Source organism: Staurois parvus, unplaced genomic scaffold (genome assembly GCF_062004578.1).
Source record: "Staurois parvus isolate SC_StPar_1 unplaced genomic scaffold, SC_StPar_1.0 ptg000488l, whole genome shotgun sequence".
NCBI classification, from domain to species: domain Eukaryota; kingdom Metazoa; phylum Chordata; class Amphibia; order Anura; family Ranidae; genus Staurois; species Staurois parvus.
The window spans coordinates 2,605,366-2,633,049 of record NW_028318284.1 but is presented as its reverse complement, the minus strand read 5'-3'; the positions used below and the strand labels follow the sequence as shown (position 1 = coordinate 2,633,049).

The 27,684-nt window shown below is 43.3% G+C and overlaps 1 protein-coding gene across 1 annotated transcript in view; it reads left to right on the top strand.

Moving 5' to 3' along the window:
- The window catches only part of LOC149452213 (plasma membrane calcium-transporting ATPase 4-like), a gene marked incomplete at its 5' end in the record, with an annotated part of 272,400 nt that overhangs the window by 193,266 nt on the left and 51,450 nt on the right, over positions 1-27,684 (top strand). Inside the window, 3 exons of the mRNA XM_089689635.1 lie at positions 13,904-14,010; positions 14,109-14,300; positions 25,946-26,159. Of these exons, the coding sequence (XP_089545761.1) occupies positions 13,904-14,010; positions 14,109-14,300; positions 25,946-26,159 (513 nt within the window). The remainder of the gene's footprint in view (positions 1-13,903; positions 14,011-14,108; positions 14,301-25,945; positions 26,160-27,684) is intronic.

Here is a 27,684-nt window from a genome sequence, read left to right as displayed (position 1 = left end):
TCTATCCTGGCACCTTTTCCAAGAGTTTTTTGATTAAATATTTGATAGTGTTAACGTGCTGTTTACTTTCAAATTAAGTTGTGGAATTTTTCTTTTTTAATTTTTTTTTTTTTTGGAGTTTGATGTATAAGTTTTGAATTTTCACTAATTAGCACAACACTTTTTGTATTTCAATGTTTTTATTAATTTATGAACAGTTTAAGAAGACAGAAGCAACAAAACACGCCCACGCAGGGGCCATCAATTGCACATAAAATAATAAAAAAAACAGTGCTCTAACACCAACAGAGCAAAAGGTGCACCCACGCAGGGGCTATCAATGGCACATAAATGACAAAAACATTGGTATAACACCGACAGTAACTCAGCTATCCACTGCCACACCAAGAACAAACGAAAAAAGAAACAGAGGGAGGAGTATAAAAGGAAAAAGATGACAGGAAAAAGATGAAGAGACCAAGAGCAGGGGTCCGAGAACGCCAATACCGAGCAACATCACAACCCCAGACTAGCCGGGGGGGAGCGTGGGAAAGGCATATTGCAACCAGGGCTCCCATATTTTCAAGAATTTACGTTGGGAGTCGTTACAGATACTCAACATCTGTTCATTGCGCATCATAGTGGTCATACAGTCCCACACCCCCTGAAGGAGGACAAACGGGCTCTTCCATGCCTGAGCTATTGTTCTAGTGGCCAACAAAAACAAATAGGAAGCCAACTTCTGCTGGTGAGCCAAGAGGCCCAGTATGGGACAAGGAAGCAAAGCATACCGAGCATCCCGGCGCATAGAGAGATGGAACAAGGTGAAAAGGAGGCCAAACACACAAGACCAAAAGTGAAATAGTCTCGGGCACAACCACCAGATATGCAATATATCACCACGATGGCCACAACCCTGAAAGCATTGATCACTGCAGGCAGGGTTCGTCTGGGCCAAAGGAGCCGGAACCCAATACCAACGAAACAATACCTTGTATGCCGCCTCTAGCGCGGTCAAATTAAATGAACATTTAGCTATAAGCGACCAGGCCCTATTCCAGTCCTCCAGATCCACGACTGCCCCCAGGTCACGCTCCCACTGAGCGACATATGAGAGAGAAGTAGGCGTTGAGCATCTGTTCAAAGCTGCATAAAGAAGGGAAATAAGACCTGGGGTGCCCGGACGCTGTTGGCAAAGCAGTTCAAAGACAGATTTCTGGTACAGGAAAGCAGAAGTGCCCCGCAGTGAGGTCAGCCAATGCCCCAATTGAAGGTAGCAAAAAAATTCCACCAGAGGGACATCCCATGACTCTCAAAGAGAATTCGGAGTGGGGAAGGACCGAGAAGTCAAAAAGTGTTACACCTGCAAAAAACCATTGGCCACTCACCAAGAAAACGCCCTTGGTTGATCTAAACCCGGTGGGAAGAGAGGGTTGTTAATAATTGGAAGCAATGGTAGGAAAGGTGACATGAAGCCACTGGAGTAACGTACCGAGTCCCACACTCCTATGGAGCAAAATCGGACTCCGTGCCATAGGGCATAGAGCAAGGGGAAGCCATAGGAGCGTAGATGTCGCAAAAGGGGCACAGTAGTTCCAGCAGGACCCAGAGAGGAACGTCCGAGGAAGCACGCAACATAGACAGCGGTGCAATATGGCTCACCTGATAATACTTAGTTACATTAGGCACCCCAAGACCACTCTGGAGTCTATGAACAAAAAGCGTATTTCTGGAGACTCTGGGGCGCTTATCGGCCCAGATAAAATACATAATCTTCGCCTGAATCAACAGAAGGAAATGAGGAGGAACCCGCACTGGGAGGGTGCGAAAATAGTATAACAATTTTGGCAAGATGATAATTTTTACTGAATTAACCCGTTCTATCCAAGACGGGTGCGGAAATTGCCAGGAGTGCATAAGAGAAGACACAGAGCGAAGCAATGGATAATTGCAACAACGAGCCATAGGTAGGGGTCAAGTTAATTAGGTATTCAAGAGAAGAGGAAGCCCATTTGTAAGGGAAGTGGGACTGTAGAGGGCATCGTTCACAAAAAGGTTCAACTTGAACTCCTGTTCCACGTATGGAACACCCAATATATTACAATCGGCCCAGAGCGCAAGCGCCAGGACAAAGAGCACCGGGGACAGGGAGCAGCCTTGTCTCGTCCCTCGCCAAATAGGAAAGGGATCTGAGAAATACCCAGCATATTTAACGGAAGCCAAAGGGGAAGAATACAAGGCTTGAATCCAAGAAAGAATAGAATCCCCAAAACCCAAACGAGACAGCACAAACCACAGATATTCACAGGATAGAAAATCAAAGGCTTTATATATGTCTAAGGACAGTAAGAATCCCAGGATTTTCCACTTTTGTAGAAAGTGTATAAGATGGACCACCTTACGAACATTATCACCCGCCTGCCTCCCAGGGACGAAACCTACTTAGTCCCTGTGGACCAGGCTACGCAAATAATTATTGATACAAAGACTAAGGATCTTGCCCAATATCTTCAGGTCTTCATTAAGAAGAGAAATGGGCCGGAAGACTTGCGATTCCTGCACATCATCGGTCGTTTTAGGAATCATGGAGATATGAGCTCTAAGCGCGTCCAGAGAGGGCAAAGAGCCCTGTCGTAACTCATTGAAATGATCATCCAAGAAGGGTGCCAACAGGGTTGCATATTTCTTATAATAGAGACTGGAGAAGCCGTCAGGACCTGGGGTTGCGATTGACCATAGAGATTTGATAGCTTGGAGCACTTCCGATACGGTGACACCGGCGTTGAGGGCCATCTGCGCTGCCTCGGATAATCCAGGAAGCCGGAGATCTTGGAAGAATGCCTCTGCCTGAACAACAGGGAAGGGATCTGGTTTAGCATAAAGGAGCGAAAGGAAGTCTGCAAAATGGGAAACAATCTGCTGTGGATTAAAAGTACAGCCACCCGCGAGAAGTCACAATCAGATCAGTTTATGGGGTTTCCCCACAGAATTGAGTTTCCTGGCCAGCATCGGACCCGGCTTATTAGCACAGGAATAAAATTTGTGTTTGATCCAAAGCAGGGCCCATTCCACCTCCGAAGAAGCAAGTAGGTCCAACTCTGTAGCCAGAGCATCCCATGCGCGTTTATGGGCCGTGGATGGAAATGACTTCCAACGAGCATCTGCAAGTGCACTGCTGAGGAGACAGATCCCAAGTTTTCTGTAAAGTATGTGTGTAAGAAAGATTTTATTTGTTGGCAGGTAACCTGAGTGGTCAATAGAGAATCATTAATGCGCCAGTGAAAGGGGCGCAGTACCGACCCAGAGAGTACCAGGGGATCATGGTCTGACCAGCAGGTAGAGGAGGTAATAGATATCCGCCTGACCAAGGGAAGCTGCTGGACATGCATGAATACAGTATATGGTCAATTCTACAAAAACTGTCAAGAGGATTGGAAAAGAATGTAAAGTTGCGCTCAGTTGGGTGAAGTTCCCTCCAGATGTCCGCCAGCCCTGCCATCTGCAAGAGAGAGCATACGTTCCTCTAGCACGAAGTCGTGAGAAGGGGCCTCCCCCCGGGCATAGCGCCTACCCAATGTGGAATCCAAGGTAACATTTGAATCTCCCAAAAGAAGACGACGACCTTTGGAGTGTCAGCAAATGATAGTGCAAAGATGAGAAAGTAACCTCCTGGTCCCATAGGGTGCCCTGCAGGAGCAAATATCTGCCCGTGGGGTACGCTATATTCCGAGCACAGTCAAAGGGGAGATTGTGTTTGAAAGCCATCAGTACACCCCGGCATTTCTCAAGAGCCGAGGCCATGTAAAAAGTGGGATAATGAGGCGAAAGATACTGTGGGGCGGAGGACTGAGAAAACCTGGCTTCCTGTAAACATACCACGTCAATTTGTTGCGATTTGAGCTAATGAAAAACTTTAGCCCACTTCTGAGGCGAATTGAAGCCTTGAATATTTTATGAATGTACTTTCAAAAGGGGTGAGGCCAAGGCGGCATCAGCACAGCACGCTTAGCAGAAAAAGCATAAGTCAGCCAACAATTTCCACTCCCAATGGCGGTCGGACCATGGCATCCCGAAACCCTGCATATAACAAAAACAGAAAAACCAGAGAAGAAAAGAAAACAAGAAAACAATACATGGAGTATGTACAACAGTACAATCATATCACGCCAATAGTGACGTGTATCCTATACTTGAAGGATACCAGTTGGGGGTGGCTCTACCATGGCACACATGGCTGCAAATGAAAATATCAAAAACATAAGCCCTCAGGGCGCAAAAAGGCAATCAACACAACATAACGCAGTACCAAAGTAATAAAAATGAGTCCCAAAAGTGAGAACATCCGCGGAGACCTCCCCATTGGAGACCCAGCTAAACTTGGGGGCCAACCCCCTCCAGGAGGATGACTACAGGCCACCGTGGTACCCCACAACAAAGCCCAAGTGGTCCCCCACCAACCTCCCAGTAGGACTGACGCCCAACCCGGGCCAACCTCCCAACCTGGAGCTTGAGAGAACAATTAGCCCATGCCACCAACGGAACCCGAGCAACGACACCCGGACCCGTGGTAGTCCGCAACGGCAAAAAGTCATAATCAAGTCCAGAAGGTGACCCCCCCCCCCCACTCAAGGATGGAACCCAAGGGAACAGGCCGGATCAGGCCAAACCTGGAACACTAACAAACTTGAAGTGCCCTAAGGGTCAAACTCGCGGTCCCGTCAGGAGAGTCCAACGGTGAAACACAACGTGGGAGGTCCAAGATACAGCTTCAGCCCGGAGAAGAGCAGGACGGACTTGATCGTAGAGTTGTCTGAGGGAGGGCCCTCTTTCTGTTGGACGACCACTCCCAGAGGTGGCCCAGAGGAAGCGGCCTCACTTGGGATTTGGATGAATGAGCCCCCGGCGAAAAAAAGGTGTAAAGATTCCAGGAGAGAGTGGCCCTCCTCTGGCGTGGCAACAGAGTGGCTGCAGCCCTGGTATTTGAAGGTGAGGTGGAATGGAAAGCCCCAGGCATATTTAATTTTGCGGTTCACCAGAACTGAAATGAAGGGCTTCAACTGGCGGCGCCTCTGAAGAGTGGTCTGAGAGAGGTCTGCGAAGAGCTGGAAGCGATGCCCCTGGAATCTGAGGTCTGGGTTGTTTCTGGCCGCCAAGAGGATAGTTTCCTTAGTGCGATAGTAAGTGAACTTGATGATAATGTCCCTAAGGGGCCCATACGGTCGTCTGGGGCCCAATATATGGTGTATAAAATGAAGAGATATCCTCCTGCGCTTAAAATGGGGCCCTGACCCTAAAGCTGCTGACCCTAACCTTATACCCAATAGGTGAAGTGACTCATATATTCAAAAAAAGTGTAGCGCTAAATAAATACTAAACAAATAATATATAACGTGATGCACTCAATCCCCTTAAATTCACACAAAACGGGGATAACACACAAATTGTGCAACACGTGACTTCCCACTAAGGGAATATAGCAAGTGAGAAATAATACAATAGTGACTCACACAAAAATTGCAATAGTGACTCACACAAAAATCAGTATATCTTATCACATAAAACCTCAAAAACAGTCCACACACAGTGCATATAAATATATACACTATATATAATTCAATGATGGTGCTCCAATCCAACTGTCATGCAAGTGACTGTGTACGTGTCCAATACGTGATCAATCCTTCAATGGCTTGAGTGCCCCCTCACCTCCTTGCCTCGACCTCACAGGGTCAGCTCGCTCAAAGGAGCACCATCATTGGATTATATATAGTGTATATATTTATATGCACCGTGTGTGTACTGTTTTTGAGGTTTTATGTGATAAGATATACTGATTTTTGTGTGAGTCACTATTGCAATTTTTGTGTGAGTCACTATTGTATTATTTATCACTTGCATTTGCTATATTCCCTTAGTGGGAAGTCACGTGTTGCACAATTTGTGTGTTATCCTTGTTTTGTGTGCATTTAAGGGGATTAAGTGCGTCACGTTATATATTATTTGTTTAGTATTTATTTAGCGCTACACTTTTTTTGTATATATGAATATATGGTGTATGCAATCAAATTCGAGCCGGTCAATGGGAATGGAGGGCGTCAGCTCCTGAAACAGAGCAGTAGCAGTTGAGTTGAGATCTGTGACAGTTTCCGGGATACCCCTTAATCTCAAATTGCCGCGGCGGGAACAGTTTTCAAAATCCTCAAGCCGGAGCAGTGCGTCTGACAATTCTTTCTTGAGGTCAGACAGATCCTGTTCGTGACTTTCAGTGATCGTGGCCGCAGCGTCCATTTCATCTTCGAGATCGTTCGTTCGATTGCCCAACTCCCAAATTTCTCGTGAAAGACGGTTTGCCAGCTTGGAAGTAGCAGAGGATAATTCCGACTGCAGCATGGACTTGAAGCTGCGCAGGAGCTCAGCATCCCTCAGAGCTGGAGTGGGAGACTGCAGGGATGCCTCTGATGCCAAATCATCATCAGCTCTGGGATCCAGCCCACCCGTGGGTAGCGGCGGGGGACCCAAACTCGAGGCCAGGGCTTCAGATGTGGCCTCCGGCGGGGGACCCGAACTCGAGGCCGGGGTTTCGGATGCGGTCTCTGGCGGGGGACCCAAAATTGAGGCTGGGGCTTCAGATGCGGCCTCCGGCTGTTAAGCCGCAAATTTGGGTGCAGCTGAGTGCTGGAGGCGCAGGCGGCTGCAGTCTTTTTGCCCATCAGGGCAGCGGGGGGACAGGGAGCTAGGAGGGGCGGAGGGAAGGCAGGCAATCCCCCCTGAGGGCTGGAAGATTGGCCGATGTGTCCGGCAACCAAGGAGAAGGCCTACAATGCGGCCATCATGGTTGCTGCTCACGAGCACCCCCCAGCACAGCATGTGAACTTTGCATGTGAATTGTAATGAAGACAAGTCATTTACGTTTGCTGCTGGAAGCTTTGTTTTGATTTTAATAAATAAGTTCACCTTTTGTAAAAAAATAATAATAAAGGCAAATATTTTTGCAGGAAAAAGGAGCCTGGAAAGCATTGCACTCAAGATCAGCGGATCAGGAGTGCAATGCCAGACACCTGCAGACAAGCAAGCCATGCAGCTTTCAGCCCATACCTGCATAGGACTGACTGTTTACAAGCTGCAGTTCTTGTTAATAAACTACGAGGCTGCTCACCAGTGACAGCAGGCACTGGAAAAAGATCCCTACTTGCTGTCACTGAGGAAAGGTGGGGGTGAGGCTGCAGTTGCTGGAATCGCTTATATGTTCCACAAACATGGGTGGACATGTAACATATTCCAAAAGGTGAACTTTTCTTTTAAAAATACTTTTTTTATGTTTGTGGGAAATTACCTTTGTACCTGATTCTGAAGCACTCATCACTGTGGCTATACCCTTGAGCTTTAGAGGAAAAAAATATACATATTTATCACAATAACAGTCAGTAATATGTTACTCTATTCTGCTGGCCAACTCAGTGGGGCTCAAGGGTTATGGTGGAGTGCTCAGGGAAGTATCCATTTAAGAATTGATGCAGGCACTGCCCATGGCCAATGCTACCACTAGGCAGCCACCTAGGGCACAGCCAGGGCCACCAGTAGGCAGTGCAGCCGGCCCTGCTGTAATATTAATTATATTTTCCCTGGACCCCGGCAGTTTACTAGAGGGGTTCAGATGGCGAGAAGCAGAGGGGGCCTCTTTTTAAAATTTTGGGCACAGGTGGCTAAAGCCGCGCTGCGCTTGCAACCACTGACCAGTGGTGGTCAGCCGCGGGTGCTCACAGCCTTTCACTGGCAAAGTGATTCTTTCACTGTCGTAGTGATTAACCCTTCCTCTGCTGAGGAGGGTGGGAGGCTGTAGCTCGGCAGCGGGAGGTGCCCGAGGGCAGCAATGGGAACCCAGTACACAGGCAAGCCTACAGTTTTTGTTTTATGAGGCACAGACAGAGATACAGCCATACGCTGTATACAGACAAACAAACAGCACCTTCTGTACTATGTGATCATCATCACGATAATGATGACGATCACATAAGCATAGTGAGATGCTTCCTGTTTGATCTTGTTTACGCTTGTGTTTGAGGGACATTAAAAATGTGCAACTGAGCCACAATTTATTCATCTCTTAACCATTCCCCATTATGCGGCAAAGGCACTGCCACTGTAGCATGGCAATAGTGGCAGGGTGTTGTTTAAAACCCCCCACTTCCATACTACAGTGGCAGTGCCTTTGCAGCATAATGGGGAGTGGTTGGGGGATAGTAAAAGTATGGCTCAGCCACCCTTTTTTAATGTCCCTCAAACACAAGTGTAAATAAGAACAGGCATCTCATTGACGATGTGTAAATCTGATAGGTGAAAATGATCGAATAGTTGTGCAGCCTCCAGATGGCTTCCACACCCCCAATGTGACCTGCCATGTTTCCCAGGCTCTGCGCTCCCATCAATGGACCTGGGACCTGCTTGGTGGGTGCCACCATTAGAAGGGAGGGAGATCAGCAAACACCTGCTCACTGATCTCCCCTTCCTGTTAATGACCCAAAAGCAAAATGTAAAACATCAGTTTTGGGTCCTGGTGTCACTGTCCCCAGATAAGATTGGATGATGTTAGCTGTTAGACTAAGCCATCTCCTACATACTTCAGCCAATCTGTGAATAAAAGGTATCCAGACAATGAGGTGCTATGCAAACTGTGCTGTGCGCAACATCACTTCCTCCCAGCTCCCCAGTCAGTCTCCACATGGAGCTAATGTTGGCAAGGATTAGCTCCATGTGGAGTTTTATTTTGGGGGTTTTCAAGTAGCTGCTCTTCCCTGGGCTGCAATATAGTCTAGTGTACCGGCCCTGGCACCGCAACTGCTTTTCTTGCAGACAATCCTGCCCCTCTTTTATCAAGGTGTAATGTAAGGTTAGCAAGCAGTCTCTCACCACACTTTGTCCGCAGGGGATCTCCCAGTCAATGTCCTCAGCATCTGGCTCCTCATTTAGGCAGCAAGCTCAACCAGCATCCATAGCATCTTTTCATGCTCCAGAATTACTGCTACTCTGACTCGCTCTTACTCAAGTGCAGCAGTCCACTTGCAGCCTCTGTTTCCCTGCAGATTGTCCCCTCTTTCTTTTCTCATCCTGGGAAAAAGCCTACAGTCCACGTCTCTTTGGGACTACATCTCCCACAGTCCTCCACTTTTCTCCTCAGAGTCTCTAGCAGTCCACACACTTAGATCGCCCCCTAGTGGGTGGAGGATAGTTTAATACTGGCTACTGTATGTTCTGTGACAGCAGCTGGTTCTGCAGCTATCTGTAAAGTCACTTATCAGACACAAATATCCTGTTCCCAAACATGAGCAAAGCAGCATTGCACACAAGAAACTGGCGGTCAGGACCATACTGTTACATTTTCCTTGCCGGTTCTGCATAATGAGCCACAATTGTTAGCAGCCCTGTCAGTGTTTATATCAACCCTCTAATTGCTACTTTGTCTGGACAGCTTGGTCTGTTAAAGTAAGTTAAAAATAACAGACTTACCAACTGGATCACAAGGTAAAAATAAAGGAAAAAAGCCTTGAAAAGGAAACTAATGCAACCACCAAATCTAAGAATTAGCTGCAATTTATTAAATGTTTGGTTTTAATTCTACTTTAAATACCGTAGCTTGACAGGATCTGACATAATATGTAATGGCCTCTTCTGCATGCTTTAGTCTGTATATCTATGCTGTTCTTGAGTATGTGATTGTGATATATATTTTATACTTTTGTCCTATTACTAGTGCACTTGAATGATGCATTTTGATTGCTATTTTAACTGCTAGAGGCCTGCCCACAGTACATATACTGCGACAGGGCAGCCCCTGTGCGCAGGATCACGTTTATAAATGTCATCCTGCATTTCTGGGTAGGGGGGCGCTTGCGACCACCCTACCCGTGGCACAGATCGCAGCTGCGGGTGTCAATCACTGGGTCCCAGCCGGTGATTACCCGCCGGAGCCCGGTGATTGCCAGCAAACACTGACAGAGAGGACGGCTGCATTGTTTTCAATGCAGCTCTCCTCCCTGTCAGTTTGAGCACACTAGTCCGGATTGCTGAGCTCAACCTGCTGGATCAGTGTGCTTACAGTGAAGCACACACACCCCACCCTCTAGTGAAACACTCCCCTCACACAGTTAACCCCTTGATTGTCTTCTAATGTTAACCCCTTCCTCCCCAGTGCCATTAGTACAGTGGCAGTGCTTTTTTTTTTTTGCACTGATCACTGTATTGGTGTCACTGGGGATGTCAGTGACCCCAAGTCAGTTCCCCCCAGTGTCGGAATGTCCACCACAGTCCCACCATAAGTCGCTGATCACCGCTTTAAGTCACTGATTGCGACTTACCACCATTTGTAAACGCTATAACTTTCACGTAAACCAATTAATTTACACTAAAAAATGTGTACAAATAAAACTTCAGCGCAGCAAATAACTCCTCAAATTCCTGTGTATACCAGTGCTGCTGACACTTACATGCTTTTCCACACACAAAGATATATCATGAAATAGTGTCGCGCATCATATATCTCTATAAGCTCATATATGAGATAAAGCATCCAAACCATGTGATTATGCAACAATGGTGAATACACTGAATACAGCTTAAAAGTCCATAATGTGTGCTTGATACGTGCATTTATAATTTGTTCCCAAACAGGTGGTCTTTATTGCTTATATCCACATATATTCCTATAGGTGCACCTCCACCAGAGACATACATATATACTCTCACCTTCTTTTATGATCCAAATTGCATAGCCTTTCCTTTTTAACCCGGGTAGGTATACTGTGTAGATGACTCCACTTTCCTCCTCACTGTGCTGCAAACAGCCTCGTCTCCCCTTTATCCCACATATCCTCCGCATGTAAACAGAAATGCTTGCCATAGTGTAGTATATAAATATAGCATGATTTATTAAAAAAACAAAGTGCACTCACATTTAAAAGTGTCCTGCTGGGACACCACAGTAAAAACCTTGTTATAATGTATTTTCAATGTGTTCAGCAATTTCCAAAATGGCGGCTTGTAACTTCCTGTTTAGCAGCTTGACGTCGTTGGCCCACTCTACACGTTACATCACATCACGTGACTTCCTCAGGAGTACCCGTCAGTACACCAGTAATCATATTTAACCCCTTGATTGCCAGGAACACGCTCATACACAATAAACCTCCATTGCTAGTATAGTGTTTGAACGGATCAATATCTTTGATCAGATCAGCACTATACCAGCATTCACATTAGTATAGTGTCCCCAAAAACTCAGCGTTAGCAGGATCAGCCCAGGCACCTGCCAGTACCTGCATTTAGCCCCTACGTTTACCCCCCCCCCCCACTTTTCCCCCAGCAAGTGCAGTGTCAGTAGGTCACTGTCACTTGATACATTGCACACAAAACCGTAGTGCTCACAGAATCAGGTCTGATCTTTGCTTGCACTTGCCAGTAAATTTTGATGACTCTAATATGCAGCAGAGTGCCAGTACTAGTGCCGCTCTACCTTTTCGTGAACTGTCGAGCAGTAGTGGCCTACATGCCAGCAGTAGTGGCCTACATGCCAGCACTGCAGTATCACTTGGTGACGTGGCAAGTCCCATAAGTGTAGTACAAGCTGGTGTGGTGGCGAGCACAAGTATTGTCCTGCAACCACCAAGATTTCGCACACAGGCCCATAGAGCCCCTAGTATCCTTCCGGATGTGCTTGCAAATCCCGATTGGCAGCCCACAAATTCTGCAGTACCCGTACTTCCCCCATTCACTGCCCAACCCAGAATTCAGGTGGAAACAGCAAATTTAACTGCTCCCCTTGATTTTTTGGAGCTGTTTCTCGAGAAAGATCTGTATGCATTGATTGTGGATCAAAGCAATTTATATGCACAATAATTTATCACTGCCACCCCAAATTCAAACCTTGCCAGACCATTTTCTTGGAAACCCATTACAGTTTCCGAATTTTAAATTTTTTTGGACCTTACCCTCAATATGTGCATTACTAAAAAAAATTAATTGCGGTTGTATTGGTCCACAGACCCTATTCATCATAAGAGAAAAAATGAGATCTGCAAAATCTCAAAATGCCTCTTTTTAAATTTTTTGGGGTGTCTATTTTTCAAAAAGGGGTCATTTGGGGGGTTTGGTGCTATCCTGGCATTTCAGGGTTTTGAAAACTGATAGGTAGTGAGGAAGTGAAATGAGGAAGTTAAGAACCTTCAGGCTTTCATAGTGGTCATTGGATTTCAGGCTCCTGTATGTGGCTGGGCTTCCAAAAAATCTCACACATGTGGTATCCCCATACTCAGTAGAAGTAGCAGAATGTATTTTGGTGTGTAATTCCACATATACCCATGGCTTGTGCGAGAAATAAATAATTTAAATGACAACTTTGTGTAATAAAAAAAAATAAAAATAAAAGTAGAAGTTGTGTAAATTCCATTATCTATACCATAGTTTGTAGACGCTATAACTTTCACACAAAGCAATCAATATACACTTATTGGAATTTTTTTAACCAAAAACATGTAGCAGAATACATTTTGGCCTAAATTTATGACAAAATTTTAGTTTTTTGGGATATTTTTTATGACAGACTGAGAAAATATTGTTTAAAAAAAAAATTCTCAAATTTTTTTCGTTCATAGCGCCAAAAATAAAAAGCGCACAGGTGGTCAAATACCACCAAAAAAGCTCTATTTGTGTGAAAAAGGAACATTAATTTATGTACTGTATTGCATGACCGCGCAATTGTCAGTTAAACTAGTGCAGCGCTGTATAGCAAAAAAATGGCATAAATTGCAGTATCTATACCATAGTTTGTATACGCTATAACTTTCACACAAAACAATCAATATACACTTATTTGGATTTTTTTTACCAAAAATATGTAGCAGAATACATTTTGGCCTAAATTTATAACTAACTTTGAATTTACTATATTTTTTTTATAGCCAAAAGTAAAAAATATTGTTTTTCTATCAAAATTTTTGGTCTTTTTTTGTTTATAGCGTGAAAAATAAAAAGCACACAGGTGATCAAATACCACCAAAAGAAAGCTCTATTTGTGTGAAAAAAGGACGTAAATTTCGTTTGGGTACAGCATTGCATGACCGCGCAATTATCAGTTAAATTATTGCAGCGCCAAGTAGCAAAAAGAGGCCTGGTCATTAAGGGGGGTAAATCCTCTGGAGGGCAAGTGGTTAACCAGTAAAAAATGGAAAGTGCAGCGCTATAAAAGAAATAAACTGTCCTTTTAACAGGTAAAGTGAATGACTAACAATAAATGTCCAATGCAGCAGTATCAAATGAGATGAGTGGTCCAAAGGAAAACTTCAAACAGCTCTGATGTCATCCAATATCCCAATAGGAAGGAATAGGTAGATTGCCCACTTACCAGAAGCGCAATCTTAATGCGCATGTAAAGGTCACATGTAGCCGGGGTCCTGTATGGATAATGCCTGGAAATACACTGGTGGTCCCTCACTGGTATGGGGATACCTGTCTGGTCAAATCACACTGCTCCTCAGATCCACACACAGAAGCCTGAAATGCTGGGGCTGAGGTATGGAGGCTCAGTGCCAGGTATAAAAAGTAAAGGTGCTCATAGTGTAGTATTGCTTAATAAAGATTTATTAAAACCATAATGAATGAAACACATACATTAATGTGCCTGTAGATGATGATAAAGGCTGTTATAAACACCCAAAAGCACTGACCAGTATGAATCAAAGGGTGGCCACCGGACCTCCTGATCCGGCGGCGTGACGTCAAGGCGTGTGAGGGCTCCTCCTAGACGCGTTTCGTGTCAATACACGTCTCCAGTAGGGGTGATGCCAGTGTTTGTTCCAATAATATTTACATTTTTGTTATTTACTGTTATTTTTCATCAGATTTTTCTAATATTATTCTTTGTGTCCCTTTTTAGGAATTATTGACAGCACAGTGGCAGAACAGAGGCAGGTGGTAGCCGTAACAGGTGATGGAACCAATGATGGACCAGCATTAAAGAAAGCTGATGTGGGATTTGCAATGGTATATGATATTTCTGTGAACTATCATAAATGGAGATCTATTACTTACCATTTAAAACATAATTCAGTTCCTGAGACTCAAAATTCTTTTTTGTACAGGGTATAGCTGGAACAGATGTGGCTAAGGAAGCTTCAGACATTATCTTAACAGATGATAATTTCACCAGCATTGTGAAGGCTGTCATGTGGGGTCGAAATGTATATGACAGCATTTCCAAATTTCTTCAGTTCCAGCTGACTGTAAATGTGGTTGCAGTAATTGTAGCCTTCACTGGGGCCTGTATTACTCAGGTAAGGGTTTACATTTGGAATATTTCCTGAAGGTTAATATAGATATGAGATAATCCTTTTTTGATGTAGCCTATTGTGACCAGATTAAGCATCGATCCTCTTGTTTGTAGTTACCACTGTGGAATGCATTAGGCTTCCATGCCTGAATGATCTTGTGGGAAATTGCATTTGTTATGTTGTATCAATTTGGATGATCGTTGTTTCGTAACCTGATGTTGTTTGCAATCTAATGTTTGGCAAATTAAGCTGAAGGATTAAAGAAAATTAAAATATATAAATCACAGTGTATGCGAGAGAGGGAACCACAAAGCAGAAAAATGTTAAAACTGTGAAACAGCTAAGTGTAAAGCCCGTACACATGATGAGAATATTGGATGATCGTCCTGTTTTTTTTTTGGGGGGGGTGGTTTTGCATGCTAGTCTCATATCGATAAAGAAGAGGTTACTAAAGTTACGGCGAAGCCTGAAGAGCTGACATGATGATCACTTCGAGATGTCAGGATCAGCAGGAGTGTCTGTAGACCTGATGTTCACCAGACGTAGCAGGCAGGACTTGGCAGCAGGCGTATATTCTCCAAAAGTATCAGGCAGAACTTGGCAGCAGGCGTATGCTCTCCAGAAGTAGCAGGCAGAACTTGGCAGCAGGTGTATGTTCTCCAGATGTAGCAGGCAGAACTTGACAGCAGATAGGAAACAGGGTCAAGAGCCAGGCCAGTGGTCATGCACAGGAGGTCAATGAGGAGCAGAAGCAATGTCAGGAGCAGGATGAGGTCAAACACCGGTGACCGTGCAGGAGCGAAGTCAGGAGGGTAGGCTGGGGTCATGCACAGGTAGTCAGGCAGCAGCAGAGTCAGTGGAACAAGCCAGGGGTCAGAGCCAGGAGAAGAGACAAGGCAGGTCAGAGGCAATCCAGGTTGGCAATGGGAAGTCAAATAACAAGACAGGAGCAGAAGGGGCTGACGATCATCCAGCAACAAGTGGTCACTGACCCAACCTTTGCCTTTATTACTTTGTACACTGGTATAACTTTATACAACTGGTATATAGTCATTAGTGACCATTTCCAAACCTAAACAATGCAGCCACTGCTACAGAAGCAGCCCTGGCTTTATCCTAAAAAGCTCTATCAAACGTAGTCTACAGGGGCACTGTACCCCCATCTTATGGCTCTTTATTACTTAAAATTTCTCTAAAAATGCTCAAAGTTTGCTTTCAAGTTCTAACTTGCTAAGACTTATCGACTTCACCTAACAACCAGTTATCCCAAAATCCCAATCTTCCTCATTTTTTGGATAAATCTGACAAGAGTTCAGTAGGAAAGACTGAGTTAAATGTTTACAACAACTATATATAGCGGTAATCCCGTAGGAGCCACTAAAATTATGTCCAGGTTTTTTTACCCACAAGCTTTACCCCATAGCCAGGCACATAGGCATATTGGCTGAATGATTAGCTGTCACTGTGACCTGTGAACTCTCATAATCTTCATTTGAATTATTATCTTGTAGCTCCTTTATTCTTTCTAATTACACCTTCTAATTTAAAATGGCAAAGCAAAAAACATAAAACATGGAGACCAAAGTAGGAATTCTTACATCTTTATGAATACCTCCTAACAGGGGGCCCAACTCACTCCCATTGTTGGGTTATGGTTTACTGATTTCTTTTTCTTTTCTTTATTTACCTTTTGTACTTAATGGATTTATTATTTGTTTTTCGATATGTACTTTCCATAATGTCATAAGAAAGCTTCTTGCACTTTTTCTCTTTGTACATGTTAAATTATTGCAATAAAAAATACTTTAAGGGCCCTTTCACACCCAACGCAGTAGGATGCAGTTAGCTGCATTTTGGATTGCACTCCATCTGCATAGACAGACATAATCAATGTAATCCTATAGGCCTAGTTCACATCATTGCAGTACAGTGCAGCGCAGTTAAAAAAAAAAAAAAAGTAGAGCATGCTGAATATTTCTGTACTGCACATGCAGATGAACGCACTGCAAATGCTCTACAAAAGCGCTTCAAATGCACTGCACTTCACCGCACTGTTCCCGCACTCCCTCCCTCTATGACTTGTCCCTCCCCATTCCACTTCTTGGATCTGTGCCTATGGTGTGTGTGTGTGGAAAGCCAGTGTACAGCCATAATGGTATACAGGTCACCCATAAATGCAGAGTACTTCATCACAATGGTCCTGGAGTACCCTGTGCTCTATGACCCCAGACATAGGCATTATAAGGACAACAGAAGAAAAAGGCAGATCTGGAAGAAAATGACAGCAAGAATTTACCCAGATTATGAAGAAATGGACATAGACAGAAAGGAGAGCACTGGTAAGTTGATTGCTGCATGTGTTCAGGATAGCCATATCAGTCATAAAGTCTTCCAAAACACAGTGTAGTGATCGTATGGACCCCCAGTGAGCACATGGACCCCTCTTCTGCCTGTACCAATGATGGGACATGCTTCTCTCTACAAACTATGAAGAAATAGGGACCTCAAAGGAAATAGAAGAAAGTCAAGCCCAAATGCATAGAAAAATGTACTGCAACTGTATGATAAATTCAGTGCAAAACACATCAAATGCGATTCAGATAACATACAATCAAAAATGCGCAGTTGTGTGCAGTTTCTGGTGTGAATAGGCTTTAATTAAGCGCTTCCCGATCACCCTATAGCAGAACTACTGCTACAGGGCTGCGCAAAATCACGTGTATATATACGTGATTTTGTATTTCCGGGTAGGGAGCATGTGCCGCCATTGGCGGCTACAGCTGCTGAGGAACAGTGACAGAGGAGAGGTCTGTATGCATAGCAGAGCAATATAAAGTCGCATGCTTACTTAGTAAAGCGCACACAGAGAAAATAGTAAAACAGCCCACAGTTAACCCTTTGATCACCCCAGATGTTAATCCCTTCCTGCCCAGTGTCATGAGTACAGTGTCAGTGCATTTTATTAGTAGTGTATTATTAGTTTTGTAGTTATTTATTAGTGTCACTGAGGATGTCAGTCCCACCCCCAGTGTCAGAATGCCCACCGCAGTCCCGCTATAAGTCGCTGAGCGCCCCCATTACTAGTATAAAAAAATTCCAGGATATATACTGCTTTCACGTAAACCAATTAATTTACACATATTAGGATTTTTTTTTTTTTAGCAAAGACATGTAGCAGAATACATTTTGGCCTAAACTTTTTTACTGGATATGTTTTATAGCAAAAAGTCAAAAATATTGGGGTTTTTTTTCAAAATTGTCGGTATTTTTTTTTTTTTTATAGCGCAATAAATAAAAAACGCAGAGGCAACCAAATACCACCGAAAGAATGCTCCATTTGTGGGAAAAAAGGACAGTTTCATTTGGGTGCAGTATTGCATGACCACACAATTGTCAGTTAAAGTAACACAGTACCATATCGCAAAAAATGGCCTGGTCAGGTAGGGGGGTAAATCCTCTGGAGGGCAAGTGGTTAAGCATACTTCAGCATACCTTCATGTGTTGTTGTTAACATAGTAGCTTTGCACTATTATTGACAGTTTCGACTCACCTGGGGTCTCAAGTGCTCCCCACGCCCCGTAGAAGCATTCTGCACATAATAAAATTCTTCCCCCTCTTAGTTGGAAAACATCTTGCCTGCTTTCTTTTTACCCTACCACTCCTTTTTTTTTTTTTTTTTTATGGTATTATCCATAAGGAATGGAAACATCCTGGCAAGGTCTGTTATGTTGGATTCTTTTCAAAATACATACTCGCCTGTCCACCGAATCCTTGACATTCTGCAGCTATCTGCTAGTCAGGTGTCACACACCGCCATCTTTGTCTCTTCAGCCAACTGTCTTTTTCAGGTTCAGGTAGCCCGGCCCACGATGACCCGATCCAGCTCTGCCCTCTGACCACTCTATGCATTGTTCTCTGCGGCCTCCTGGGATATGTGTTGGGGATATCCCAGGAGGCACCAGGAGCAGGATATATTCATTCATATTCTATGTGGAAACAGTGATCAGGGGTGGAACCCCCCAATAAAAAAATAAATAGATAAGAAACTGCTATTATTATTGCAGGGAGGAAATGCAGGCAGAGACATAAAGTCCATTTGCCGAGTGAGGTTCCACTTTAACATAGCAAATATTCTATTTGAGGACCACCTATCCTAAAATTGAATTAGCTGTACTTTGCACACCTTGACAATTCATTATTTAAGTAGTTAAGTGACATTGTGTAATGTAAAAGAATTTGGCTGAAATCTGAATGTTAAGATGTCAGGTTTTCAAGCATCTCCTCGCCTTCACTATCCGAGCCTAATTTTGAACACCTGCAATATAGGATTTTTGGCTTGCCAGTAAAATCAGTTTCTTGGAATACAGTACGAGACACAGGATCTTTAGTTTTTATTGTAGGTTATATGCAGCTACCTTCAGGTGATTTGACACTGGCAAGAAAAAGATGATATCCCCTCTTCTACTCTCCGCTAGATTAAGTGTTGTAGACAGCAATAGGGAGATCATCAAAAGAGAGGAGAGGAACCTAGCTTGTAGAGAACTCCAAGAAGCAGATTATACTGGTAAATCAACGGGATCCAGGATTTTAAGTTTGTGCTGTGGGATGCCCAAAAGCAGTTCAACTGAAAGGTAGGCTACACAGCAAACAAATCCCAACAGGCCCACATAACAAGGGGTCAAGAAAAGCTCAACAGAATAAAATAGCAACCTGTAGTATGTTATGTCTGAAACTGGCATCAGAGGAGGCCTGAACATCCACCTCGTATAACATAACATGTGAATGGAAACCCAGGTCACAGCCTTGCAATATAAGAAAAAAAAGCTTGATGCTGAAAAGCCCATGAAGCACGAAGAGATCTGGAAGAGCGTGCTTTAATAGGGAAGGGAGGAACCATACCCTTTAGACCATAGATTTAAATGATGACTTGTCTGATCTACCTAGCAATGGTGAAGCAAAACGCAGGACTACCTCTATCTCTGCTACCACTTGATCATCTATGCTTTCTGTCAAGGTACAAGTGTCCCTATAAGAGGCTGTCTGCTTTCTCACTCTGCAATGAACCAGGAGGATTCCAGCATTCATCTGTTACTTTAACCCTTATGACTACATTTCTTATGGTTTTTTAATACATTTTCTGTATTTGATGTGCTATGCTATGCAGGTTTTGCGCTATGTCTTTTCTCTATTATTTTTGCATTATATAGAGCTTCCCCTCCAGATCGCCTATGCTTAGTTTGATCAGTATTTTCCTAATTCGTGTTGGTCTACACATACATCTCTGTGTTCTCAAGTTGTGTTCATTTATGATACTGTTGACTACCTGTTACATTCCTTATATGTACTGTGTGTTGTATTTCACAGTTTATCTTATGGCATGATTAGGCAGTTTTCACCTATAGCTGGTATGATCAGCGCTGTTGATCCCATGGAGGTTATCACAGGATCTTACTTGCTTTAGTTTACTGAACAAAGGACTTAACTGGGGAGGGAAAGGCCAAGGATCTCTGAAACAAAATGGTTAAGGCTGAGATTTGTTCTTTGATGGTACTCAAAACAATAAGATAATGCAGATCAGACTGAAGGAAAGAAAGCATACATCCCATGGAATACTTTCTAGGGTGAAAGTCCTTCATCTCTCATTAAGCAAAATAGGACTGCCAGATTTGATGATCGACTTTGCAAGAAGTCAGTTTCCTAGCCTACAGGAGGGTAGGGATGATAAGTCTGATACGTTCCTTTCACTCAAGACCGTGGCTGCAACAGCTTTGCCTTAAGTTGGTGACTGAGAGGCAGGCTGGGACACTAGCTCTTGGGACAGAAGATCTGGATGAACTGGGAAAGTCTGCCAGGAGTCTAAGTATATCTCAGTACCATGTCCTCCTGGGCCAATTCAGATTTTTGAGAATTACTGAAATGCCCTCCAACTTGATCCTGTTGAGTAAATGAGGGAGAATCTGAAGTATTGGAAAGGTGTGCCTCAGCCAAGATGGGGTCCTCTACCTCTGAGCATTCTTATACACAGCAAGATGACAGCCTGGCAATCAGAGATGAAAAAAAAGACTAGAAAAGCTATAATTTCTGGGAAAATTGTGTGAAGTGTTCTTGCCTCCACCAGTAGTCTACAACTGGAGTGGGCAGAGTAACTGGGTGGAGTGGCTTGTCACTCTGCTGCCTGCTCACACACCTGGGTTCCTATGGCAACTCCCTCTACAGCAAGGGCAGAGAAGAGCGGTTAAAAACAAACTGCTCCAACTTGCTCACTTCACTGGTGGTTGCCATCTTCAAACGGTTGTAGTTTAAAATTTATAAATCTTACACCAAAGAGCTTTATATTGTGAGAATCACAAGACCCAGACCTACATTTTGATGCATAGTATGTCTCTGAAATATTACAAATGAAGGCACAGCCGCAATTTAGAAATTGCCCTTCAAATTTGAGGTGGCTAGAGTGTAGTTTCAATGAATGCCAGTGGGCGGCGTGAGTTGCAAACAAATGGTCATATTGTGAAAACTATCAGGACTATGGCTTAGCCGTGGACATTTTTAGTGGCAGAAGGGATAGCTGAACATTTTTATATAAGATTTGTGTAGGTGGGCTTGAAAATGAGGGAGTAATGGCAGTTTAGAAATCATGTTGTGATATTTCAGCTCACACTCTAGCTTTTGTCAGCTTCCACCATTCATTCCTATGGGACCAATTTCACCACAAAAACTCCGATATTTCATGAACCATTTGGCGAAACGTTCCACAAAGTAATAGCACACCAATCGGGAACAATCTGCACATTTCGGTATATTATTGTCTATGTAGTGTAAAAACTGTGGGAGGAGTTAGGGTGGTAAATTTGGCTATAATAATAAGAATATATATGCAAGATAACAGTAAGTGGTCTTGCTATGCAAGAACACTTAATTACAGCTGTGCCCTGACTGCCCTGCTCTGCCCCCTTGGAAGCCTGCACAAGCAATGAACTGCTTGATAAACTTGAAATGATGCTACATCAGGGCTTACACTCTAAATCACAGATGAGCTGTCTACAGAAATCCATGAGAATAACAAAAGAACTGCCTATCTAGAAGCAAAAGTTGATGATATCTGTAATGGAATTCAATGAATAAGTGTTTGAATCACTAAAAGATGAAAACAAAATCCTCACAAGTTGTCTGAAGGCACTGAAAACAGGTTCCACAGATCTAATTTGTGAATGCAGAGTCTACCTGTAAACTAGTGTTTATTCCTAGTTCACTTTAACAGATCTGTTCTAGAAAGATTACCACAAATTCCCTTTGACTAACTGGAATTTGGTAAGGTCCACAGGGTCCTAATAAGACCCCAATAAGACAGACTATAGGGAAACATATTAGTTAGGTTTTACTATTATCATATTAAGAAGTCCCTGCTATAAGCAGTCAGGATTTCAGTTTTAAGGGGAATACTATCAAGTCTTTGTAAACATAGCCACATTGATGATCGCAAAATACTCAACACTAAAACCTTGCTTACAATTGCTCCAGCAACATCAAATAACGTACGGTATATATGGGGCTTTCCCTTCAGATTTCTACTTTTTTTTTCTAGATAAAGCAGCATAGCTGAACAATACCCAAGGGGATGCAAGTAAAACTAAAACCTGTGGGTCTTTACACATTGAACACAAGCCACCAGCCACAAACAGAGCAGTGTTAACCTTTAATCACTGCTGCAGGGGAAAGCCCCCTGGATTGAACATTTAGACTAAAGATGTCCAGCTCCATGTTCCCAGGATCCAAGTCTGACCACATCAAGGATACCATATGTCAGCTAACTCCATTAGTTGAGTTTTTTTCATTGTTTCATTGAAGGACACAGTTCTGCTTTTACTATTTATTAACCAGGGCCAGTTAACATCACACGCAATGCAGTGCTTTTTTCTGCTTCAAAAAAGCATGAAAAGTAGGTTATATGGGATCCAAAAGCATAGGTAACACCAGCACAGTGCGTTCCAGTAATTTTCAATTCCAGAAAAAATATACAACATGCTACTTTTTCCTGCACAGAACTGTAGTGGAACGCAGTAAAACATATCAAAGCATCTAAAAAGCACCAGACCTCAGTAAAGTGAAAAATAAAACCTAAAAAAGAAGAAAAAAAGCATCCGGAATCCCATCAAGATCGTAGCAAAAATGCATTAAAAAAGCGCATACAGAAAGCATCTGGAACGGATCTGGAGGACTTTTTTTGTGGTGTGAACTGGCCCTTAATGTATTGCCACCTGCTGGACTTGGACAGTCCTACGCTAAAAAACAAAAGATCAAGAGTTGGCCCCTGCTAGAGGCTAAACCCCCTCTACAGTTGTGGGCACTCAGTTATTAGCCTAGTGTCTAGGGTTTAAGAAATTGAATTTTCCTCCTGCAAACCCTAGTTCCTTTGGTTTCTTACAAACCCTAACTTTCTTTGGTTTCTTTAAGCAAGCAACTGGCTGGGTGACAGACCGGATGTCTGGCTTGGAGACCAGTAGCTATAGCAGTAGAGAAGCTCCCACCAACCAGCAGAATAGGTATACAAGCAGGTCACCCTGGCAGATGACGCAGGCTCACCTCAGGTGCAGAGTCTAAGCACTACCCAGTATTACCCAGAATTCCTGTTGGTGGAGATGGTTTTTTTTGCTTATTAGTACCAGGTCGATCAAACAGAAGTGCAGTCAGTAAACAAGCCAAATGTGGGTAAGAAGTGGTTGCAGGTTGAGAGCAGGCAGAAGCATAGTCGAGGAACAGGCCATTAACGAGTGGTAGCAAAGGTACAAAGACAGCAGGAGAGACCAGAGCGAGATATTGGCTGGAGAAAGCACGAGAATCTGGCAAACAGGAAGTACAGAGACATGGTTTAAATCGGGAAGTTTATGGGAGGAGCAAAGGATTCAAGCATTCCAGGTGGCTCAGGAGAAAGAGACATTGCCAGACACAGCAGAGGTCCCAGGTTTGGACCCAGACCCTGACACTGAATTATTTAGATCCTGGTAGTACCCTGAATTGCACATGATCTCATTGCAGGTTTGACTGTGATGTCCCAGACACAGACAGTCTGTGGGGTTTTTGCCCTAGGGGGCCAATATGATTGGCCAAACTGCTGGTCTGTCAGTTTCTCATTTACAAGCCTATAGCATCTCGGCTCCAGGTGGTGGTTGTCTGCACTACCATGGGAGATAGCTATGGCTCCTGGCAAGTGTGTTGCCACATTTCATCTGCCCTCCAGCCTTCATTTAAGCAGGTGCAGTTAGCTAGTTTGCCACTAGGTGGCTCTGTACTGGAATAGTGTGTGGTGAGAGAATAGTGTAATCGGGTACTAGTTCCCTTTTAGTTAGAGCCCTCCTGCAGTGATATCATGGCTGAGGCAGTGCCTATATATAAGCCAGGTGGGGGGAGCCTTAATACTGTCAGGGCATGGGAGCCAGATACTCAACATTGTGAAGATAGTTCTGAACCCAGAAGTACCAACTGTAGTCATCCTGTCTCTTATGGTGGTGGAGGCTAGAGTGGGTTGCAAAAGGCCTTTCAAGCCAGGCCAAGTGTTCTCTGAATGAGTCTGTTCCCTTGGAGAATCCAGGAGAAGTGTACTGGAGCTAGAGGTGCAGTGGCTGTGTTCTTGTCTCTGGAACGACAAGCAGGGAGACGGGAGCTGTACACAGACAGCATCAGGCAGGGGTGTCAAAGTGGCAGCCCTAATGCTGTTTCCAAACAACAAGTCCCATGAGGCATTGCAAGGCTGACAGTTACAAGCTTGACTCCCAAACTCATGAGGCATGATGGGACTTGTAGTTTAGCAACAGCTGGAGGGCCACCAGCTTGACATCCCTGGCCTAAGGCAAAGAAGAGCCCTCTGAATGCATACTAATGACCCTGAGGAGGAGAGAGACTATAAAAGGAGGGTGGCTGAAGAGGAAAGTGTCCTCGGATATCATGTCTATGTGATGTGACTGTAATTGTGATTTTCTGTAACAGCTATACTTCTTTGTGTGGACATTCCTTCCTTCAGAATATAAAGGTAATGGCTGGGGATGTCGTGGGAAGGCCACTGGCAGGGAGTAGGGCACAAGATAGTGGAGGTTAAGGGCTTAATGCAGATGGGGTGGTGTTCTAGTAAGAAGAAGCTGGGCAGAGACTTGAACTCTTTAGCACAAACACTCAGCCAGTCACAAGCCTTTGTATGCTTTCCTTTCACCTGCTCCTTCCCTCTATTTTAAGGGAGTAATTACCTGGATGTATGGAGGCTGTAGGATTGCTCTTAGTTTGGAATTACCTGCTGTAATTGGGCAAACTTTGCTTTTGGGGTACCTACCCATTTTTAGACACAGATGTATGGCAAGCCAAGTGGAGTTTCCCACAGTGGAATAATGTGGATGCTGTAGGAGCTGAACCGAGCAGAGCAACTCTTTACCTCTCTAATACGCCCTGCCATTTTCATAGTTACATTAATTTTCCCCCCTTTTCTTCTCTATGCACCTCTCCCCTTCCCCCACCCTTTCCTCTAATGTACTATATGCAGATCAGGTTGATCAGCCTTGTTCATGTTTCATTGACCATTTGGTATGGATATACATCTTTTACTAACTTTTGACTGAACTATATTCATAGTAACCACGACTAACTGCTCGTCTTACTCAGAGATGGCAGGTCAACAACATTTATATCCACCTGTTTTGTCTTTGTTTTTCTTCTCCTCCGCAGCATAGTTTTTATGTTAATGTAGTGAAAATGATATAACCAATGCAGGGTTTTTGATTGACAATTGTCAATTATCTTAATTTAAGATATGTCCTTGTTACCACCACAGTACTTTCAAAGGCTGACCATGAGGAACCTTTGCACTTGCCTACACTCTTGTATTATGATTAAAATGTTAATAAAAATAATTGCAACACAAAAATGTAAAACAAAACAGGGTTTAATATGACTTTAAGGCTTGTTCAGTCGATGTTCCCCTTCAAGAGCTATCAGATGGCTAGTTAAAAATATCAAGATTGGTCAGCTACATATTGTATATTTTGATGTCTGTGTGGGCTTATTTAAAAGATTTTAAAGTACTTGATAAAATGTTAGTAAATGGATTTATCTGATTCAAATTAGGAATACAAAATAAAAATATTTTCCACTTCATAAAAAATTGGTTTACACCATATGTTATTTTTTAAGCGTTTAGAAGCTGTTATCAGCATTTTTTTCTGTTCATAGAAGCTAAATAGTGTTATCATATGTGTTCATGCACACTATTTTAGGTTAGTAGTGTTTTCAAACTTCATCATTAGGAGCAGAAATGAATTTGTGTTTGTAGAGTATTTAGGAGCTTTTTTCTGACAGAAAAATGCTAAATGCTACTAAAACGCTAATAACAGCTTTTTTTCTAGCTTTTTTTCCCTACATGTACTGTAAAATCGTTAATAAAATGCTAATGCTCCTGAATGCTTCTAAACACTACTAAAACACTACTACAAGCCAGCACAAAAGCGATATCCGTGTTTTTCATCCAGCTTTTATTTCTAGCATTTTCTTCCCTGCAGTATAGTTAGTGGAGGTAGAAGGGGGGATGGTTGGTTTTATGCATATACCATATTATAGGCCAGGTGGGGTGCTTAATGTAGATATTTAACTTTAAATCCTTTTTATTGCAGGATTCTCCATTAAAAGCTGTACAGATGCTCTGGGTCAACTTGATTATGGACACATTTGCATCTCTTGCACTGGCCACGGAACCCCCTACCGAATCACTACTTCTGCGTAAACCATATGGACGTAACAAACCACTTATCTCACGCACTATGATGAAAAACATACTGGGACATGCTGTATATCAACTGACTATCATCTTCACTCTGCTCTTTGCAGGTTAGGCATATATGCGTTTTCTACAGGAAAAAAAATTCATGTCCTCTACAAAATTAACCTCTGTTGTATAATGATGCTTTTAACAATGTGAATACACATTTTCCAGCAGCAAAGTATTGTACTTTGTTAGCCATCGAGGAAAGCAGACATTTGGATTTAGGGTGATACCATTTATTAGCTAACCAAAAAGATTGTAGTGCAATGTATGGTAATATACTGCTTGAAGAAGAGGCCTGCTTGCTTTTTGAACTATAACCTCTTTTGCCAATAAATGTCATCCCCATAAACTCAAACTTCTACCATATATTTTTCAAACATGTCCACAGTCAGATTCATGGACCTTTACTTTACTAAAATTGTTGCACCATCAAACACACTTGAATTTGGTATTATTTAAAACTGTTTTGCCAGTAACATTGCCATAAAGTTGATTACAGTTCTATAAATATGTTTAAAAATAGTGACAGATTATATGAGATGTAAGAAATACATACACTATATTGACAAAAGTATTGGGACAGCTTTCCAAATCATTGGATTCAGGTGTTCCAATCACCGTCATGGCCACAGATGTATAAAATAAAGCACCTAGGTATGCAGACTGCTTCTACAAACATTTGTGAAAGAATGGGTCGCTCTCAGGAGCTCAGTGAATTCAAGTGTTGTACCGTGATAGGTTGCCCCCTGTGCAATAAGTCCATCCGTGAAATTTCCTTGCTATTAAATATTCCACGGTCAACTGTTGGTGGAATTATAACAAAGTGGAAGCAACTGGGAACAACAACAACTCAGCCACGAAGTGGCAGGCCACGTAAAATAACAGAGCAGGGTCATCGCATGCTGAAGCACACGGTGCGTAGAAGTCGCCAACTGTCTGCAAAATGAATAGCTAAAGACCTCCAAACTTCATGTGGCCTTCAGATTAGCACAACAACAGCACATAGAGAGCTTCATGGAATGGGTTTCCATGGCACCAAGTTCAATGCAAAGTGTCGGATGCAGTGGTGTAAAGTACGCTGCCACTAGACTCTAACTGCAGTGGAGTGGTGTTCTCTGGAGTGATGAATAATGCTTCTCTGTCTGTGAATCCGATGGATGTGTCTGGGTTTGGCAGTTGCCAGAATGGTAATTTCCTGACTGCATTGTGCCAAGTGTAAAGTTTGGTGGAGGGGGATTATGAAGTGGGGTTGTTTTTTAGGGGTTGGGCTTGGCCCCTTTGTTCCAGCGAAGGGAACTCTTAAGGCCAAGAAATTTGGGGAAATTTCATGCTCCCAACTTTGTGGGAACAGCTTGGGGATGGCCCCTTCCTGTTCCAACATGACTGCGCACCAGTGCACAAAGCAAGGTCCATAAAGACTTGGATGAGCCAGTTTGGGGTGGAGGAACTTGACTAGCCTGAACAAAGTCCTGACCTCCACCCCGATAGAACACCTTTGGGATGAATTAGAATGGAGACTGCAAGCCAGGCCTTCTTGTCTGACATCAGTGCCTGACCTCACAAATGCACTTCTGGAAGAATGGTTAA